The 16,120-nt window shown below is 34.2% G+C and overlaps 2 protein-coding genes across 4 annotated transcripts in view; one reads left to right on the plus strand and one right to left on the minus strand.

The window, feature by feature from the left end:
• LOC128921901 (putative nuclease HARBI1) overlaps window positions 1-16,120 on the plus strand; it is a 199,948-nt gene that overhangs the window by 172,751 nt on the left and 11,077 nt on the right. The gene's annotated exons all lie outside the window — the stretch shown is intronic.
• Window positions 13,311-14,616, minus strand: LOC128921910 (uncharacterized). Of its 2 annotated transcripts, none has more exons than XM_054230923.1 (3): window positions 13,859-14,616; window positions 13,626-13,799; window positions 13,311-13,560 (listed from the first exon to the last, which is right to left on the minus strand). In XM_054230923.1, the coding sequence occupies exons 1-3, from the start codon at window positions 14,025-14,027 to the stop codon at window positions 13,436-13,438; spliced, it is 468 nt and encodes a 155-aa protein (XP_054086898.1). In that variant the 5' UTR covers window positions 14,028-14,616; the 3' UTR covers window positions 13,311-13,435. The 2 variants fall into 2 exon arrangements, with proteins under 2 accessions (XP_054086898.1, XP_054086894.1); XM_054230919.1 differs by having other exon boundaries at window positions 13,311-13,563; window positions 13,859-14,566.

Here is a 16,120-nt window from a genome sequence, read left to right on the forward strand (position 1 = left end):
TTTCCTTGCTTCTTCATCTAATAAATTAATATCATAATGAAAAGAAACAAAATGTCTTTTAAGGGCATATTTCTTATTGTCTTTAAATGACTTGTAACATAAAAGACATTGCATGTCATTAAAAGCATTTTGAATCATGAAATATTTCTCGCAGGGCATGTTTGCAAAGTGTTAGGCTTGATTGATGTTCACGCGTTGCTGGTTCGACAACGACTGAACGATAGAGCGTAAGCGTAGGTGTGACTTGAGTCGCCACAATTGTGGTATGGAGTGCCGACCACTGCGCTAGACATAAAAGCGTATGCCAAGTCGATAAACGCAGTGCACAGACTCTCAGCAATAAGAGTAAAGTGCTGAACACAAAGACGGCGACACGACACGACGTAGCGACGGCTGATCACAAATGTCGCTTTGAAGCCAGCGTCTTGAACATTTTGAAGACGGCAGCGACATATCAAATAGCAATTTCATTGTTGCCGTACTAACATCTTTCACTTCAATAAAATTTACATATTTAGTTTAAAGTAAAATTATTTGTGAAAAAAATGTAAAAATGGTCGATTTATTTGTTTTAAATATTCGATTGTTATTATAAATGATATATCTAAGTTATTTTACATTTCTGCTGGCAAAATAACGTCATACTTGTTAGAACTTTGAATAATTTTACATATCACATATTAGTGGCAGCTCTACAGCGGCCATTGTCGTCGGCAAAATTAGAAACATTTCTAATTTGGCGACAGCGAAGACTTCAACCCTTTTGTCGTGAAGTCGTGCTGTTGTCAAAAAATCTGTGCCCATAAGAACGCGTGTATTTTAATATTTGACAGATGTCGCTCGTCGCTTGTCGTCTTCTATGTGTTCAGCACATAACACGTGCTTTCCGAACAATATCCAGCGAAGCAGCTGAAGTACTACCTAGTATGCCGCACATAGACATCCAGGGAAAAGAATTCGCCCGAATGCATGAATTTCGAGGGCCCCACTCATATACAAGAAAGGTAGAAGAGAGGAACAGGAGCATCACAATGTGGCAGCAACGGTGGGAAACCTCAACCAAAGGACGGTGGACCTACAGACTAATACCCGACATTCATTCGTGGATAAATAGACTGCATGGGGACCTTGATTTCCACCTGACCCAAATATTAAGTGGTCACGGGTGCTTCAGAAGCTACCTGTACAAATTCCGTCATGACACTAGTCCGTACTGTCCGATATGTACAGAGTCGTTAGAAAACTGTGAACATGTATTTTTTCATTGCCCTCGTTTTTTAAGTATACGGGATAAGCTGAGAATTACCTTAGGAGGTAGTTTACGGGTGGAAATTTGACTGCACTTATGTGTCAGTCCTCCGATAAATGGCACGCTGTTAGCGAAGCAGCAGCTTTAATTATGACAGAACTGAGACATTTACAGCAGGGTAGGCGTCAGTCCGTCCGTTTCTTAGAGGAGACTTAAAATGTCTAGGCACTCCCACGAAGTAATACTTAATCCGGTGGTTCCGTGGGAGAGTCCAGTGTTGGGAGTAGCTTAGGTTTAGCGGATTAAAGCTCCGCACTTCGGCTTTCGATGCTTCCTCCTACTATAAAAAAAAAAATGTAATACATACACATGTGAATATGTCACCAACCAAGAGTAATACTTTCGATTTGCAAAGAAAGTACATGAAGACTGACTTCAAGAAATGATCCTGTGAAGCATAGTCTTAACTTTTCAACGGCATACGCAGAGAATTTCACCAAAAGTCACATAAACTAGTTGAGAATTCGCAGAAATGAAACAGAAACGAAAGAAAACAAGTAAGGAAGGGCTAAATTCGGATGTAAACGAACATTTTATACTCTCGCAATACCCAATTTGACCCACATATTCGTCATATATATTGTATAAAGTCCATTGAAAGTTGGAAACCCTAATATTAGGTTAGAAGCACCGAGGTCTTCATGTTCGATATATAGGGCCTTGAAAACCTATGGTCCGATTTCGGCGATTTTTAGAAATGGGCTGCCACACTATAAATACAGTATTTGTGCAAAGTTTTGCACCGATATCTTCACTAGTGCTTACTTTATATATTGTAAAGTAAACGATTCAGATCGTCTTCAAAGTTCTGATATATAGGAAGTAGGCGTGGTTGTGAAGCGATTTGGCCTATTTTCACAACATATCATTGGGATGTAAGGAAACTATTACAAACCAAGTTTCATTGAAATCGGTCGAGTAGTTCCTGAGATATGGTTTTTGACCCATAACTGGGCGACGCCACCACCCATTTTCCATTTTGTAAAAAAATCTGAGTGCAGCTTCCATCTGCCATTTCTTACGTGAAATTTAGTGTTTCTAACGTTTTTCGTTAGTGAGTTAACCCACTTTTAGTAATTTTCAACCTAACCTTTGTATGGGAGGGGGGCGTGGTTATTATCCGATTTCTTTCATTTTTGGACTGTATTAAGAAGTGGCTAAAAAACGACTGCAGAAAGTTTGGTTTATAGAGTTATATTGGTTTCCGAGATATGTACAAAAAACCTATTTGGGGGCGGGGCCACGCCCACCTCCCCAAAAAAATTACATCCAAATATGCCCCTTCAATTTTATTTCCATAGCTTTATTTATGGCTTAGTTATGACACTTTATGTGTTTTCGGTTTTCGCCATTTTGTGGGCGTGGCCGATTTTCTCATTTTCGAAAGCAACCTTTCTATGGTGCCAAGAAATAAGTGTGCCAAGTTTCATTAAGATATCTTAATTTTTATTCAAGTTACAGCTTGCACAGACGGACGGACGGACGAACGGACAGACAGACATTCGGATTTGAACTGCACTCTTCTCCCTAATCACTTTGGTATATATAACCCTATATCTAACTCGTTTAGTTTTGGGTGTTACAAACAACCGTTATGTGAACAAAACTATAATACTGTCTAGCAACTTTGTTGCGAGAGTATAAAAATCATGTAGGAAAAAAGCAAATTATAAACCAATTTAATATAGTTAATTTTTTCACTGCCATTCAGCAGCCATTATAATTAGAATAAAAACTTATATGGTTCTTTCCAAGCTTTCTAAGCCAAATTATGATCAGTTTGAAGTTAAAAATAGTTAATTCAAAGGCAATTACTATTTTGACGATTGCAAATACATCCGCAGCTTTCCGCACCTAACCTTAACACTTTTATTACCTTAAGACTCTGTTAAATACTATATAAAATATAAATAAAGGGGGGAATTAAAACACACACATTGAAGACGCAGAAAAAAATATAAAAAAATAGGTAATAAAAAACACTAATTTCACAAAAAATACAAATCATGTTAGTCTTAATTAATTTGACAAGTTAAAATAAATACCTTTAGCTTCAAAATCCACCTTAACCTGTACGTTAACATGTACACTTACCAGATCAAATGGAAGTTCGTTGTTGCTGCGAAATTTAAACAAAAAATTTCTGATGTGTTTTAAAAAAATACAGTTGTTCATGCATGGCCTATGGCGGAACGATGATCAATACGACAGCGAAAACGAAATTCTATTGCTTATATTGATTAGAACAAATAGTTCTCACGATGATACACTTCGAGAGGTACAATAGTTATGACAAAATAACCAACTTTGACCAACCTAGGCCCTTGTTTACAGATTATGTGGTTGTTTGCTTATTTCCAGTGTTAGAAAGTCGTTGGAATTTTACTAAATGGCAGCACAAAAAATAAATAAAACTAAGCGAATGGCATTTCCAATTAGATTTTCTTATTGGAAAACCTGCTATTAACAGCTGTTTTTTGTTTACAATCGGCAAATTAAAACCGAAATAAAAAGCTTCGAAAAGCATCACAAATCATTAAAACTATCAAAAATCATCAAAGTAAGTAAGAATCATAAAGTAAAAAATAAATATACATTTTTTGTCATTAATTTATACTCCAATTTTAGTGTCTACAGAAATACAGAAATGCCTCAAAATTCGGATTATTTAATAAGCACACACCTTCAATAAAGTCCATTTCCTGAACAGCAGAACTTATTTTATATTCAATTATTTTGCTTTTTAAACTTTGTTTAGGCATTTTATAAGTAGGAATTTCATTAAACTAAAATTGTAAACAATGAACAGCTGTTTGTGTAAAAATAAGCAAATAACCATACATAGGCTGTTCACGGAGCATAGAGGTTATTTTTAATCTAATAATCACATAACCCGATAACCACCTTACCGTGAACAGCTTAAAAGTGAGTTTTCGGAATCCGTTGAATGCATCAATACCTTGATAAAGTGGTATGAAAAAAAAAATCAAGCAAATTAGATATAACATATTATTAATACGCGCACGAAAATTGTCAAAAGAAAAGAAAGTCTCGATACGAAGTCACCGGTTCTTTAAACCAGTCTTTACAAATTAATAATAATATGTACATATGCATGTAAAATGTGAAAAAGTATGAATGACATTAGTTGAACAGCTATTTCAGCTAAATATTTTCTCGCTTTCGGTTCTAATAAATAGTGAGAGCAGTTTATTTTCATATTATATATGATAAACTTAATAAACGCCTAAGTGCAGTGTTTCCTAATTCAAACTTGAGTTGCAGTTTAAATTTATCTCTAGGTATGTTAAATTTTTTAAACTCATTTTTTCATACATATTCTCCAGCGGTATAATGTTTATAATAATATTAATGTACAAATTGTCCCACGTTTGTGTCAGTAAAAGGTAATTCGGTGTCTATTGCCTTGAAAAGTACTATTTTTGGAGTGAGAGGTGCATTATATCTTCATTTGCAGGTGCACTGCGCGTCACCAGGATACCGCCTCCCCCCATGCTTGCTTGGTTGATATCTAATATTTTCCATAGTATTTAAGTTAGAGCACTACTTTTTTAAAACAATTTGCCTCAAAATAAGCTATAAAAGGATATAATACGATTCTTTATAAAATTTTAATGAAATGAAAGCCAAAACAGTATAAAAATTTGCCCTCAAATGCAATGTTAATTATCTCGCATAATTTGACACCAAATTTTGTGTGGTACTTAATTGATTAGTTTTCTTCAATTTGTTCTAAAATTTGGGAAAAATAATTGTTTTATCTGTGGAGGAAAAATACAAAATTGCAACGGTTCATGAATGAGGACTGTTTTTGCATAAAATTGCAGAAAAAGTGGAAAGGCATTAAAAAATAATTTTCAATTGAAATGAAATGTAAATGAAGAGGCATCCAGACTCATCGGTACTGCTGAACGAGAAAACTGACTGAAACGTAAGAGGCCTTCAGACTTAGCAAGGCAACTGTATCAGCAAATGAATTTCTCTAACATTTAGCTTTTAATTATTATTTTTAAGTTATTAGAATTGAATTGTTGTTAGTATTTAAACATTGTATACTAGGTACAATTGTAATAAAAACAAGTAAGGAAGGGCTAAGTTCGGGTGTAACCGCACATTTTATACTCTATTATTATTTATTTAACTTTATTTAATTCGTCATATATATTGTATAAAGTCCATTGAAAGTTGGAAACCATAATATTAGGTTAGAAGCACCGAGGTCCTCGTGTTCGATATATGTGGCCTAAAAAACCTATGCTCCGATTTCGGCGATTTTTAGAATGGGGCTGCCACATTATAAACATAGTATTTGTGCAAAGTTCTGCACCAATATCTTCACTAATGCTTAATTTATATACAGTATACTCTCGAAAAGTAAATCGATTGGTATTTGGGTAATTTACTTTTTCGAATAATTTACTTTTCCAAATATATACATAAATTATCTATTTTTATAATATTAAATGCATTTTTAAACTTAAAAAATGCATTCATTTATTTGCTTCAATAAAACATATCGCTCATTTACTTGAATAGTGTCACAACTCAAAAAAGTCGATTTTTCAGGAGAGCGGTTTAAAGATTTCAATTGTCCCTTATTTAGCAAATATAGAAAATTGCCATCAGTTTAATGACAAATTTAGTGGCCTGTAATATATTAAATACAATGTTGAGCAGAAATAGACCAAATAGAGTGTACTAATGCTTTTTCTTGGGCATAAATGTGACCCATTTTGAATAATGTCGTTATTTGTGAAAAATATAAATCAATTTCGCTGTCATAAGTCAAATGTGTCGTTTTTGCTGAAAAAAAGCAATATGAAAAATTTAATTAATTTTCACCAATATCGTTCCAACACAAAATATGTCGTTCTTTCTGAAAATAAAACCAACTTCACCCTATGACAATATGTGTTGTAACACAAAATATGTCGTTGTTTCGTAAAAAAGTATAACTAATTCTGGCACAACTGAGAAGTGTCGTTATTGTGGTTAAACAATATTGCAACATAACAAGTTTAATAACGGCACATTCTTATTCCACCGCTTATTTTTCTGCGCATCGGAATGAAATTTTTATACAATATGGACGATGAAATTGAGCACATTTCTGCATACTCAACTCAAAAATCGTGTTTTTTGAGTTGTGACACTATTCAAGTAAATGAGCGATTTGGATTTACATGAAAAACATATTTACATTTACATACATACATATGTATTTACTATGAAGAGAAAAAATCTTGAATATTCTTTTGTTTAATTTCTTTTGCAATATTTTTTCTGGCCATTTTTGTACGACAATTCAAAAAATCTGACACCTGATTTGCATCGTTTTCATTTTTAAACCAGTGGATCAAGTTATTTACTAAAAAGACGCGATAAACCAGAGAGTAAGAGTTTTTGCAACATCGTAAAAAACGCTGCTTGCTTCGTTTAGAATTTTTTATCACACTCTCTGAAAAGTAAATTAAAAAATTTACTTTTTCGAGGTGCATGTGTAATCAATCTTAAAGGTGATTAACTTTTCCGCGATTATTTACTTTCTAAGAATTTACTTTTCGAGAGTATACTGTATTGTAAAGTAAACGATTCAGATCGTCTTCAAAGTTCTGGTATGTAGGAAGTAGGCACAGCATATAATTGCGATGTAAGGAAAGTATTACAAACCAAGTTTCATTGAAATCGGTCGAGTAGTTCCTGAGATATGTTTTTGACATATAAGTTGGCGACGCCACGCCCATTTTCCATTTGAAATTGTGTTAGTGACTTTTTTCGTTAGTGAGTTAACCCATTTTTAGTAATTTTCAACCTAACCTTTGTATGGGAGGTGGGCGTGGTTATTATCCGATTTCTTTCATTTTTGGACTGTACTAAGAAGTGGCTAAAAAAACGACTGCAGAAAGTTTGGTTTATATAACTCTATTGGTTTGCGAGATACGTACAAAAAACCTATTTGGGGGCGGGGCCACGCCCACCTCCCCAAAAAAATTACATCCAAATATGCCCCTTCATAGTACGATCCTTCATACCAAATTTTCATAGCTTTATTTATGGCTTAGTTATGGCATTTTATGTGTTTTCGGTTTCGGCGTGACAGTGGTCCGATTTTGCTCAACTTTCCTATGGTGCCAAGAAATAAGTGTGCCAAGTTTCATCAAGATATCTTAATTTTTACTCAAGTTACAGCTTGCACAGACGGACGGACGGACAGACAGACATTCGGATTTGAACTCCACTCTTGAACCCGAATATTAGGATAGAAGCACTGATATATGATCGATATCTTCACTAGTGCTTACTTTATATATTGTAAAGTAAACGATTCAGATCGTCTCCAAAGTTCTGGTATATAGGAAGTAGGTGTGGTTGTGAAGCGATTTGACCTATTTTCACAACATATTATTGGGAGGTAAGGAAACTATTACAAACCAAGTTTCATTGAAATAATTGAAATCATAAGTGGGCGACGCCACGCCCATTTTCCATTTTGTAAAAAATCTGAGTGTAGCTTCTATCTGCCATTTCCTATGTGAAATTTAGTGTTTCTGACGTTTTTGGTTAGTGAGCTAACCCACTTTTAGTAATTTTCAACCTAACCTTTGTATGGGAGGGGGGCGTGGTCATTTTTGAACTGTATAAGGAAATGGCTAAAAAAACGACTGCAGAAAGTTTGATTTATATAGCTCTATTGGTTTGTGAGATATATACAAAAAACCTATTTGGAGGCGGGGCCACGCCCACTTCCCCAAAAAAAAATACATCCAAATATGCCTCTTCATAGTGCGATCCTTCATGTATGTATGTATGTGATTGACGTTACAACCGTTTAGCCGGTTATAGCCGAATCGACGATAGTGCGATCCTTCATATCAAATTTAAATTCCATAGCTTTATTTATGGCTTAGTTATGACACTTTATGTGTTTTCGGTTTTCGCCATTTTGTGGGCGTGGCAGTGGTCCGATTTTTCTGATTTTCGAACTTAACCTTCTTATGGTGCCAAGGAACACGTGTTCCAAGTATCATTAAGATATATCAATTTTTACTCAAGTTACAGCTTGCACGGACGGACGGACAGACGGACGGATAGACAGACATCCGGACTTGAACTTTTCTCGTCACCCTGATCATTTTGATATACATAACCCTATATCTAACTCGCTTAGTTTTAGGACTTACAACCAACCGTTATGTGGACAAAACTATAATACCCTCGTAGCAACTTTGTTGCGAGAGTATAAAAATAGTTGTTTTAAAGGTTTCGTATTTAATTTTCTTTTGATTACAGTTTTAAATGTAAAAGTATTTGTCACAACCATTTCGCATTTAATTTTACTGTTTCTCCATACGATGACAGGGAAGTTGACGCTTACATTTTTCCATCGATCATTCTAACAGAAACACGTGTTGCGTGCGCAAATACTTTAATTTGGGTTTTATAGGTAAATATATGTGCTGAAAGTATTAATTTAAGTGAAAGTGATTACTTCAAGACATTTCGCGTTTAGTGAAGCTGCGCAAAAGGAGCTTACATAGTTTGCAATTGCATTAGTGTGCCTGCCGCATCGCCCGCTGCTTACGGAGGCTGTTTAAAAGGGATTTCTACAGTGATTTTTTTATATAAAAGACGACATTTGCGAAAAGTCTACTCTGCAGGTATGATATGGTTTATATACACATTTATTTCAACAAAAATATGTGTTTAAAAACAATTTTTGTGCATTTTCGTTTACACAATGAGTGAGGAGTTGATACCATCAACTGAGCTGTCGTTATTTGCCGAGCAATGTCCGTTGAGAGATGTGTCCCCTACAACGAAAAATGTCGACAATGAGTCCGATTGAAAGTTGGAAACCATAATATTAGGTTAGAAGCACCGAGGTCCTCGTGTTCGATATATGTGGCCTAAAAAACCTATGCTCCGATTTCGGCGATTTTTAGAATGGGGCTGCCACATTATAAACATAGTATTTGTGCAAAGTTCTGCACCAATATCTTCACTAATGCTTAATTTATATACAGTATACTCTCGAAAAGTAAATCGATTGGTATTTGGGTAATTTACTTTTTCGAATAATTTACTTTTCCAAATATATACATAAATTATCTATTTTTATAATATTAAATGCATTTTTAAACTTAAAAAATGCATTCATTTATTTGCTTCAATAAAACATATCGCTCATTTACTTGAATAGTGTCACAACTCAAAAAAGTCGATTTTTCAGGAGAGCGGTTTAAAGATTTCAATTGTCCCTTATTTAGCAAATATAGAAAATTGCCATCAGTTTAATGACAAATTTAGTGGCCTGTAATATATTAAATACAATGTTGAGCAGAAATAGACCAAATAGAGTGTACTAATGCTTTTTCTTGGGCATAAATGTGACCCATTTTGAATAATGTCGTTATTTGTGAAAAATATAAATCAATTTCGCTGTCATAAGTCAAATGTGTCGTTTTTGCTGAAAAAAAGCAATATGAAAAATTTAATTAATTTTCACCAATATCGTTCCAACACAAAATATGTCGTTCTTTCTGAAAATAAAACCAACTTCACCCTATGACAATATGTGTTGTAACACAAAATATGTCGTTGTTTCGTAAAAAAGTATAACTAATTCTGGCACAACTGAGAAGTGTCGTTATTGTGGTTAAACAATATTGCAACATAACAAGTTTAATAACGGCACATTCTTATTCCACCGCTTATTTTTCTGCGCATCGGAATGAAATTTTTATACAATATGGACGATGAAATTGAGCACATTTCTGCATACTCAACTCAAAAATCGTGTTTTTTGAGTTGTGACACTATTCAAGTAAATGAGCGATTTGGATTTACATGAAAAACATATTTACATTTACATACATACATATGTATTTACTATGAAGAGAAAAAATCTTGAATATTCTTTTGTTTAATTTCTTTTGCAATATTTTTTCTGGCCATTTTTGTACGACAATTCAAAAAATCTGACACCTGATTTGCATCGTTTTCATTTTTAAACCAGTGGATCAAGTTATTTACTAAAAAGACGCGATAAACCAGAGAGTAAGAGTTTTTGCAACATCGTAAAAAACGCTGCTTGCTTCGTTTAGAATTTTTTATCACACTCTCTGAAAAGTAAATTAAAAAATTTACTTTTTCGAGGTGCATGTGTAATCAATCTTAAAGGTGATTAACTTTTCCGCGATTATTTACTTTCTAAGAATTTACTTTTCGAGAGTATACTGTATTGTAAAGTAAACGATTCAGATCGTCTTCAAAGTTCTGGTATGTAGGAAGTAGGCACAGCATATAATTGCGATGTAAGGAAAGTATTACAAACCAAGTTTCATTGAAATCGGTCGAGTAGTTCCTGAGATATGTTTTTGACATATAAGTTGGCGACGCCACGCCCATTTTCCATTTGAAATTGTGTTAGTGACTTTTTTCGTTAGTGAGTTAACCCATTTTTAGTAATTTTCAACCTAACCTTTGTATGGGAGGTGGGCGTGGTTATTATCCGATTTCTTTCATTTTTGGACTGTACTAAGAAGTGGCTAAAAAAACGACTGCAGAAAGTTTGGTTTATATAACTCTATTGGTTTGCGAGATACGTACAAAAAACCTATTTGGGGGCGGGGCCACGCCCACCTCCCCAAAAAAATTACATCCAAATATGCCCCTTCATAGTACGATCCTTCATACCAAATTTTCATAGCTTTATTTATGGCTTAGTTATGGCATTTTATGTGTTTTCGGTTTCGGCGTGACAGTGGTCCGATTTTGCTCAACTTTCCTATGGTGCCAAGAAATAAGTGTGCCAAGTTTCATCAAGATATCTTAATTTTTACTCAAGTTACAGCTTGCACAGACGGACGGACGGACAGACAGACATTCGGATTTGAACTCCACTCTTGAACCCGAATATTAGGATAGAAGCACTGATATATGATCGATATCTTCACTAGTGCTTACTTTATATATTGTAAAGTAAACGATTCAGATCGTCTCCAAAGTTCTGGTATATAGGAAGTAGGTGTGGTTGTGAAGCGATTTGACCTATTTTCACAACATATTATTGGGAGGTAAGGAAACTATTACAAACCAAGTTTCATTGAAATAATTGAAATCATAAGTGGGCGACGCCACGCCCATTTTCCATTTTGTAAAAAATCTGAGTGTAGCTTCTATCTGCCATTTCCTATGTGAAATTTAGTGTTTCTGACGTTTTTGGTTAGTGAGCTAACCCACTTTTAGTAATTTTCAACCTAACCTTTGTATGGGAGGGGGGCGTGGTCATTTTTGAACTGTATAAGGAAATGGCTAAAAAAACGACTGCAGAAAGTTTGATTTATATAGCTCTATTGGTTTGTGAGATATATACAAAAAACCTATTTGGAGGCGGGGCCACGCCCACTTCCCCAAAAAAAAATACATCCAAATATGCCTCTTCATAGTGCGATCCTTCATGTATGTATGTATGTGATTGACGTTACAACCGTTTAGCCGGTTATAGCCGAATCGACGATAGTGCGATCCTTCATATCAAATTTAAATTCCATAGCTTTATTTATGGCTTAGTTATGACACTTTATGTGTTTTCGGTTTTCGCCATTTTGTGGGCGTGGCAGTGGTCCGATTTTTCTGATTTTCGAACTTAACCTTCTTATGGTGCCAAGGAACACGTGTTCCAAGTATCATTAAGATATATCAATTTTTACTCAAGTTACAGCTTGCACGGACGGACGGACAGACGGACGGATAGACAGACATCCGGACTTGAACTTTTCTCGTCACCCTGATCATTTTGATATACATAACCCTATATCTAACTCGCTTAGTTTTAGGACTTACAACCAACCGTTATGTGGACAAAACTATAATACCCTCGTAGGAACTTTGTTGCGAGAGTATAAAAATAGTTGTTTTAAAGGTTTCGTATTTAATTTTCTTTTGATTACAGTTTTAAATGTAAAAGTATTTGTCACAACCATTTCGCATTTAATTTTACTGTTTCTCCATACGATGACAGGGAAGTTGACGCTTACATTTTTCCATCGATCATTCTAACAGAAACACGTGTTGCGTGCGCAAATACTTTAATTTGGGTTTTATAGGTAAATATATGTGCTGAAAGTATTAATTTAAGTGAAAGTGATTACTTCAAGACATTTCGCGTTTAGTGAAGCTGCGCAAAAGGAGCTTACATAGTTTGCAATTGCATTAGTGTGCCTGCCGCATCGCCCGCTGCTTACGGAGGCTGTTTAAAAGGGATTTCTACAGTGATTTTTTTATATAAAAGACGACATTTGCGAAAAGTCTACTCTGCAGGTATGATATGGTTTATATACACATTTATTTCAACAAAAATATGTGTTTAAAAACAATTTTTGTGCATTTTCGTTTACACAATGAGTGAGGAGTTGATACCATCAACTGAGCTGTCGTTATTTGCCGAGCAATGTCCGTTGAGAGATGTGTCCCCTACAACGAAAAATGTCGACAATGAGTCCGTAATTTTGGATAGTGATGAACAGTTTAATTTATTGTGTTCATTTTAGTTTGTAGCAATTTTGCAGATGATCCATTCCCACGACATTGACGAAATTTTTAATGCCAGAGAACTAATTGCGGACAAAATTAAGTTCCGGTATAACTTGCAAAAATGGCGTTTAGAAAATAATGTAAGCAAATCATTAAACACAACAATAACACAAATACGATTACATTTGAATCAAGAGCAATTACTGTTAATCTCAAATACTTCTACTGTTAACATAAATGTATAAGTATTTGCTACAACAGTGCCCCGTATTTCGATCAAAAGTGTTCCACTGTTAATTTAAATACTTGACGCATTTACTTCAACAGTGCTCGCACTTTTAAAACAAATACTCAAAGTATTTGGGCACGTTTCTAATGCAAAAAGTATTTGTGGCAAATGCAGAATACTTTGGTTTTACTAGTTTTTTTTTTCAGTGTAGTTTTATATTTTTTAATTCAATTAGAAATAATAAAGAAATCCATTTCTGTACAAAATTACTATAATTAAGATTTTACATTTAAAAATAATGTCAATGTTACTTAAATTAATTGTTTTCATACTTTAATTTATTATATTTGTTTATCTTTTTGCTTTTTCAAAGAGCCCGCTTTGTGATATCGGTTCTTACCCATCTTGAAAGCTCTTTTGAGCTCCCGCTCATAATTCTCTTTAGTGAAACCTTCCACTTGCATTGCTTCTAAAAAATAAACAAAGTGTATCAAAACAAAGACTTATTAATTACGGAAAAGTAAAATATACCATATATGGCATTATTTAGGCACTCAAACTTCTTGAATGCCACCTTGTCTTGCAGTCCATCATAATTTAACTGCACCATGACGCTGTCGCTGAGAATTTTTTTCATTCCGTTTGTAACTCCAAGTGATCCAATAATGTTTTTTATAATAGACACCTGATACACCGATTTAGTTGCTGATAATGAATTTATTATATACATATATGTTGGTAAGACTTTAGACTTACGTATATACCTTTATTTTTGGAAACATCATCTTCAATTTCCGCGAGTTGCATTACGTCACAAACTGGGAATCTTGTTTTCTTCTCCACTTTATTAAGCACTTGCTTTATCAGCAAATTGTTCAGAATTTCATTTATTTCGGCATTAATTAATCTTCTTTGACGACGTTTGCTGTACATACTTAAATAACTTTTAATACTTCACACGCGACCGCTTTCAACCGATACTTAAAATTTACTAAAAACGACAATCATTAAAATTGAAGACAACAGTTGTCGGCGTCATGGCAGGACTAACGGTTACCAATTACAACCAAGAACAACAACAAAAAAGCATCGGTTTTCTCACACAACCTATTTCCTATGAAATTTAGAGGGCTGAGTCGATCAGTTGTGCGGATGACCAACTCATATGAATAAAATTCGCACATTTCTTGAAGATAACAACAACGATTTTAAAGCGAAATTTTTTTCGTTTCTTGCCCCACAATCCATTACCAACTCGCTTACTTTTTTCAGTAGTGAATTATTTTGCTACTGGGCTGCTTCAAAAGCACTCAATGCACTCATAGACATGCATTGTGAGCTAACATCTACTCAAAGAACTATGAGTGGAGAAGCTACTGAGCCTGTCGTATACTTTCTATTGCATATTAATTGTATTTGTTTTACACACTCTTCTTTCTGATTTTCACTGACAAGTGGTGATCATACTCAAGACCAGCAAAGGAAAAAGCAAGACACACTCATCACCAGTAGCGCGTGTACTTGAGTGTTTACTATTATATTGTTGTTCGTGTATTCTTTTTTCGTCGTGTATCAGTTTTTTGTGCGTTGCTTATTAAGAACTGCAAACTTTTTTGTTGTTTTATGTATGCTGACGCAAGTGTGTCATTCGTTGTGGAACATTCCCTGCAAGAACAAACTCAACCTATTGACTGTTCGTACGATAATTAGTATTAAAAAATCTTTAGCATGTAAAATTTAAATATTTATATCCCTTTTTAATATAGTCAAAGTTTGCTTTTAGAAAAAAGTGATTATTATTTCTTGTCCATGCTAACTATTGTTTTGTTGATCATTTGACCTTCAGCTGTTTCTTACAGGGGTTTAGCACATGGATGACAGCGTCTTCGGCTGCTTGATCTGCCACTCGTGTAAATCACATACAAAACACACAAAAAGGCGTGCAAAGAACAACAAAGTATTAAATGAACTCAATACTCAGAGAGTTGCTAAAATTTGAGAATGTCATTTACTCAAACCGCTTTTTTTGTGTTGTCGCTCAGCTTAAGTAATAACATGAATAAGCAGAAGAGAGTTAAGTTTTTTTTTAACCGCTTTGAGCTAAGTGGAAAAATTCTGTGAGTGTTAAAACCATCGCGACATATTTGGCTAAGTGTTTTTGATACACAAGTATGAGAAATATCCCAGCAGATTTAAAAGCGAGATCTCATGAAAGGAGGAATGAAGGAGTCCTCCTATTGACCTCTTTTAGGAGCAGTAACGGAGATTTTTTAATTTTGTTCTTATATATTTTTTTTTATTTTAGTGTTGACCTCCTTTTGTCATCTTTTAGGAGCAAAAAAGGAGATTTTATACTTCTATTGTGATTTTTTTTACTTCATTTCAGTATTGATCTCCTTTTGTCCTCCTTTAGGAGCAATAAAGGAGATTTTTTAATTTTTCGTAGCTTAAACTTTTGATTCAAAAATTACAATTTAACGGGAAATAATAACTGTTAATTTTTGTCTTCAAGCAATTGTTCATTTCAACTGTGTTTTTTAAAGCGTGCAGACGTAAGTGTTTTATATCTAATGAGTATTAAATATTTTAAATTGACAATTAAATGTACTCTAAAAGGCATTTAAAACGCCTAGTGAATAAAAAATTCAATAATTTATATAAAAAACAAAATAATAATACACAAAATGAAAATTATGTGGAAAGTGAAAATGAAAATGATGTGGAAAGAAAGAAACATGGAACAAAGAATACCGAAGCTAGAGGAAATATCGGCGCAGAACACTATACTCCTGGAGCGGATTATTGACGATGAAGATTGAATTTATGATATTTCCTATTAAAAACATGAATGATTTAGCATCTACAGAATCCTTGCTTTTGAATAAGCATGAGGCAGAAATTGTGAGTATGACAAAATACATTTGATAAGATGTTACTAAACAGTTTGAGTTTATTATAGGTGGCGTATCTGAAGCAAAAATTTTCAAAGAGACCCCTATCAAAAATTTTGGATGAATTGGGATGGA

Source organism: Zeugodacus cucurbitae, chromosome 2, assembly GCF_028554725.1.
Source record: "Zeugodacus cucurbitae isolate PBARC_wt_2022May chromosome 2, idZeuCucr1.2, whole genome shotgun sequence".
Taxonomy (NCBI): domain Eukaryota; kingdom Metazoa; phylum Arthropoda; class Insecta; order Diptera; family Tephritidae; genus Zeugodacus; species Zeugodacus cucurbitae.

What these genes read in the sequence shown, in the direction of transcription:
- LOC128921910 (XM_054230919.1), bottom strand. Translation starts at nt 14,027, where the DNA reads ATGTACAGCAAACGTCGTCAAAGAAGATTAATTAATGCCGAAATAAAT. An exon ending in TGATGTTTCCAAAAATAAAG is followed by an intron (nt 13,800 to 13,858) that starts GTATATACGTAA and finishes ATTCATTATCAG; the next exon opens with CAACTAAATCGGTGTATCAG. An exon ending in CCTAAATAATGCCATATATG is followed by an intron (nt 13,564 to 13,625) that starts GTATATTTTACT and finishes TTTATTTTTTAG; the next exon opens with AAGCAATGCAAGTGGAAGGT.